The sequence below is a fragment of the Helianthus annuus genome, chromosome 16 (genome assembly GCF_002127325.2).
Source record: "Helianthus annuus cultivar XRQ/B chromosome 16, HanXRQr2.0-SUNRISE, whole genome shotgun sequence".
Lineage (NCBI taxonomy): Eukaryota > Viridiplantae > Streptophyta > Magnoliopsida > Asterales > Asteraceae > Helianthus > Helianthus annuus.
In genome coordinates this window covers 13,127,327-13,131,828 of record NC_035448.2, presented here as the reverse complement: position 1 = coordinate 13,131,828, position 4,502 = coordinate 13,127,327, and the positions used below count along the sequence as shown (strand labels likewise).

The window sequence follows — 4,502 nt, the reverse complement described above, 5'->3', positions numbered from 1 at the left end:
TAAACGAAGTTTTAAAAAATATATTATTTTATTATTTATTAAATAAAATTACATTTACGCGCTTATTTTTATGTATGGTTTTAGTTGGTCTACGTTTTGTCACAAGTTTTGTTCAAGAACGAGTTAGGTCAAACATAATACGTTTTCACTAAGCGGTATAAATTCGAGTTACTTTACGTTTCAACGTCGCCGTAACGCATAGTAACAGTCTTTAACTTAAAAACCTATATTTTCTTACGTGCTTTTTTCAGTACGTTTCGGTACAGATCCAAGTTGGTTTACGTTTTGACATAAATGGTCTACGTTTTGTCATAAATTTTGTTCGAGAACGAGTCGGGTCAAATATAATACATTTTCACTAGGCGGTATAAGTTCGAGTTACTTTACGATTCAACACCACCGCAAAGCGCGGTACTATTCTTTAACTTAAAAACTACTATTTTCTTGCGTGTTTTTTAAGTACGTTTTGGTATAAATCAAAGTTGGTTTACGGTTTGATGTAAATTTTTCTCGGTAACGAGTTACATCAAATATAATACGTTTTCGTGCTTATTTTAATGTATGTTTTTAGTTGTCTATGTTTTGACGTAAGTTTTGTTCGGAAAAGAGTCAGGTCAAATATTTGACGCTATAAGTTCAAGTTACTTAAAGTTTCGACGTCGCCGCAACGCCTGATGTGGTCAAAATACTAGTTATACGATCAATCTAAACCTATCATCAATATTTAATTTGCATAAAAAAGAGTAAGTTTTGTGGGATGAAATTCAAGGAAAAAATAAGAAGTATACAAAGACACAATAGAACGCACTGTCGAGAAAAATATAGCACAATGACGAAAAATATAACACAATGCCAAGGAAAAAAGACACAATGGGTCGCAAAAAAGACATAATGGGTCGCAAATATAGCACAATGATAAATAAAAGACACAATGATAATAAACAAAAATTCTAAAATCTACAACATATAAATCCAAAAGTGAAAACCTAAAATCTCACATCATAAAGTTTGATGAGACGATCCCAATGCCGCTTGAATGGGGTCATCGAAGTCCGTTTGATACCCTTTATACGACTTGTTATTTTTAGAAGGATCTAAACCAAGATTCAAACCTATCATCACTTATTTACTTTGCATAAAACAATTTTTGTAGATTTGTGATGTTGGTAAAGATGCGATCGTGACATTGACCGTGCTAATTTGCCTCTCCTAGTTTAACTTATTTAAGAACTAGGTTAGTTCCCCGTGTGTTACACGGGTTGAACAATCTAAACTATATAATAAATATTTCTTGTAAATGCAAACTAAAGATGGAGACGTTTATATACCAAATTGATATAAATGAGTTAATACATTTGAGTGTGTTCCCTTTTCGTCAAACGAAATTTAAAATTTATGGTTAGATAATTTATTAAAGAGTAAATTGCCATTTTAGCCCCTGAGTTTTTGTCCAAATTGCCATTTTAGTCCAAATAGTTTTTTTTTCTCCTCTGGGTCCCTGACTTTTCCTTTTACTTGCCATTTTGATCACATTGTCTAACTTAGGCTAAAAACCAGGTTATAATTAGGGGTATTTTTGGCATTAAATTATTATGAGGTTTATAAATTATGTTGTAAACTACCCCTGGTTATCACTACACAATAGTTATGCCAAAAATACCCCTGGTTATAACCAGATTTTTAGACTGAGTTAGTCAATGTGATCAAAATGGCAAGAAAATGAAAAAGTTAGGGATCCAGAGGAGAAAAAAAAACTATTTGAATTAAAATGACAATTTGGACCAAACCTCAGGGACTAAAATGGCAATTTACTCTTTATTAAAAATATATGTTTCGTTAATAAAAAATTATGAATTTTTTCCTATAAGAGATTAAATTAAAATTAAACTAAATAATAATTATCTATAAGAGATTAAACTAAATAATATTTAATATGAGAGTTATCTATAATTAATTAAAAGAGATTAATTAAACTAAATAATAATTATCCATAAGATATGGCTTAATATGATGACAAGTGTCCAAAATTGGTTTCTTTTATTATATAGTATAGATAGATTCGTGATATTTATAATTTACAAAAAAAAAAAAAAAACAATAACTTGTTATACAAAGTTTTATATATAATTTACAAACACTTGCTTATTACACAAAAAAAAAACACACACACACACAACTTGTTATACATAGTATATAATTTACAAACACTTGCTTACAAGAAAATGATCTTTACTCCATTAACGATTTTGAAAACTCCAGTTATGAATTATATAGAACATGATGAATAATCCGGTCACAACAGAAACATGTGACATATATGACAGGGTCACCATAACTGATCAATGGTTTGAAAATTTTCATATAAATTCCTTCTCATTAATTGTATACTTATACAACTCATGATCTAACCTTTCAAGGGTAATTCTTGCCGCAACTTGTTCGGCAAGCGCTTCGCAGGGCCTGCATGACAGTTAATAAAGGATGACTAGCATTTAAAATGCCCAATATCGCATATCGACACTAATTCAATCTTTTCATACAATTATTTGAGACTTGAAAACAAGTATATTGAATCTTGAAAGCTTAAACAAGTTTTATGGTTCATTATATTTTTGGAACATAGATCAGGAAATTACCTATCGTCCGATTGTATAAAGCATGGTACTTTAGTTGCTTCAACGAGAGCGCTTTTCCATACTTTCATCCTCGGGTGTGTATCATATTTGGACATGGCTTCGCCAAAATACCCTGTTTGCCCCCTCACATCAGAGGGGCGTACGTCCCAATATACAGATGTAACAAAATTTCCTCTTTTTTTCACGCACTCGATAATCTCCACAACTTCGTCCAGGTTCCAATCATTAGCGCCAAAGTTTTTGGAGAAAATGATAAGAAAATACCTTGATTCTTTGATGACAGAAAGGCGTTTCGAGTTGTCCTTGTATGTGGAAAGTCCTCCTTGTTTAAGAGCATCACATAGACAATCAACAAAGTGTTTTGTTTCAACTCTAGAAGTACTAATGTATACATCATACAAGTACCCACTTGGATTCCTACCAAAAAAACAAGAATTGTGGAACCATAAATGACTGAAAGATGGACCAAATGTGTAACAAAAGCTTACTTGTTGATAAAATAAAGCTTTCTCTAGTGCTTCCACGACCAAGCTCATTGTAGGACGATCTTCTGTGCATTCCTCCAAGCATTGATAGGTAATGGTTGAAAATGTACGCAAGGAATCGGAGGTCATTTCATTTCTAAGATCAGGATCAATCATCATATGCAATGTTTCCATTAGATAATGTTTTTTGGCCATTTTGACGGTAAAAGGACTATCACCAAGATATCCCGGAACAGCTACAAGCTTTCCAAACAAGACTTCATACAATACAACCCCAAAAGAATAAACATCAGATTTTTGTGTGATACCACCGTTTAGTATTTGTGGATCAACATATCCGGGTGTTCCGTTAGGACCAGTGAAAATAACTGAGTTAGCCGAATCTATAAGAGCTATTTTAGACAATCCGAAATCTGAAATCTTGGCCTTCCAGTTCTCGTCCAAGAGGATGTTTGAACTCTTGATGTCGCCATGAATAAGTCTGTGTTTAGATCCGGTTTCATTATGAAGGTACCTCAACCCACGGGCAGCGCTCAGGCAAATCTGAAGATGACGCATCCATGATAAATCTTTGCTACGCAAAAACTTGTCAAGACTTTGATTTGCTTCATATTTGTAAACCAAGATCTTCTCACCATCTTCTTCACAAAATCCGATTAGAGATGCAAGGTTTTCATGTTTATATTTTGAAAGCAGTGTAACCTCCATCCCATATTCATTGTCTCCTATGCACACACGATTCAACCGCTTTATGGCTAGCATCCCATGTTGTTCAGATTGGCCTCGGTACACTAGACCATATCCACCCTTTCTAATGATGTTTGCTTCAGCGAATCCGTTAGTCACCGATGATATTTCTTGTAGCGGAATCTTCAAGTTTTGAGAGGAAGACATGATTGCAAATTTAGAAAGAGGGAAAGGGTTATAGCAATAGAAAAAGAGCTGTTGGACTTATGTTATGATGTTGGTACCGAGTAGAGATGAATTTATTGGTAGAGCCTTGACTTTCTTACTCACACCACAACTTCAATAGGTGAGTTTTGCAACTACCCACAAATATTCTATGCTATAATAGCTAGAGCCTAGAAGCATTCATCTTGTTTATCAAATCATGTGTGATAATGATATCTCACCCGACACACAGAAAACCCCACACACATGGTTGACTTTGGGCATCCTGTCCCATCTACATATACAAGGGCGTAGCTACATTCAAGCTCGGGGATGGCCACCCCTAAAAAAATCTAGTGTATTTTTAGACAAAAGTTCATATCATCTCCGTGGAAAATAAATCTTTGACTTGTCACTTTGATTACGTATCGAAAGAAATGTACAAACACCATCTATGTGTTTGGCTTGTAGACCAGATTAATAAGAAGAA

General features: G+C 33.7%; 1 protein-coding gene across 2 annotated transcripts; it reads right to left on the bottom strand.

Annotated features, from left to right (window-relative positions):
- Positions 1 to 2,169: 2,169 nt before the first annotated feature.
- On the bottom strand, positions 2,170 to 4,055 carry LOC110918090 (putative receptor-like protein kinase At5g39000). Of its 2 annotated transcripts, XR_004884804.1 has the most exons (3): positions 3,125 to 4,055; positions 2,637 to 3,053; positions 2,170 to 2,460 (listed from the first exon to the last, which is right to left on the bottom strand). XR_004884804.1 is itself a non-coding variant. In XM_035986056.1 (2 exons), the coding sequence occupies exons 1-2, from the start codon at positions 4,013 to 4,015 to the stop codon at positions 3,030 to 3,032; spliced, it is 915 nt and encodes a 304-aa protein (XP_035841949.1). In that variant the 5' UTR covers positions 4,016 to 4,055; the 3' UTR covers positions 2,546 to 3,029. The 2 variants fall into 2 exon arrangements, 1 of the variants encoding a protein (XP_035841949.1); XM_035986056.1 differs by lacking the exon at positions 2,170 to 2,460 and having other exon boundaries at positions 2,546 to 3,053.
- Between the last annotated feature and the right edge of the window lie 447 nt (positions 4,056 to 4,502).

What these genes read in the sequence shown, in the direction of transcription:
- LOC110918090 (XM_035986056.1), bottom strand. Translation starts at nt 4,015, where the DNA reads ATGTCTTCCTCTCAAAACTTGAAGATTCCGCTACAAGAAATATCATCG. An exon ending in AAGCTTTATTTTATCAACAA is followed by an intron (nt 3,054 to 3,124) that starts GTAAGCTTTTGT and finishes TTTTTTTGGTAG; the next exon opens with GAATCCAAGTGGGTACTTGT.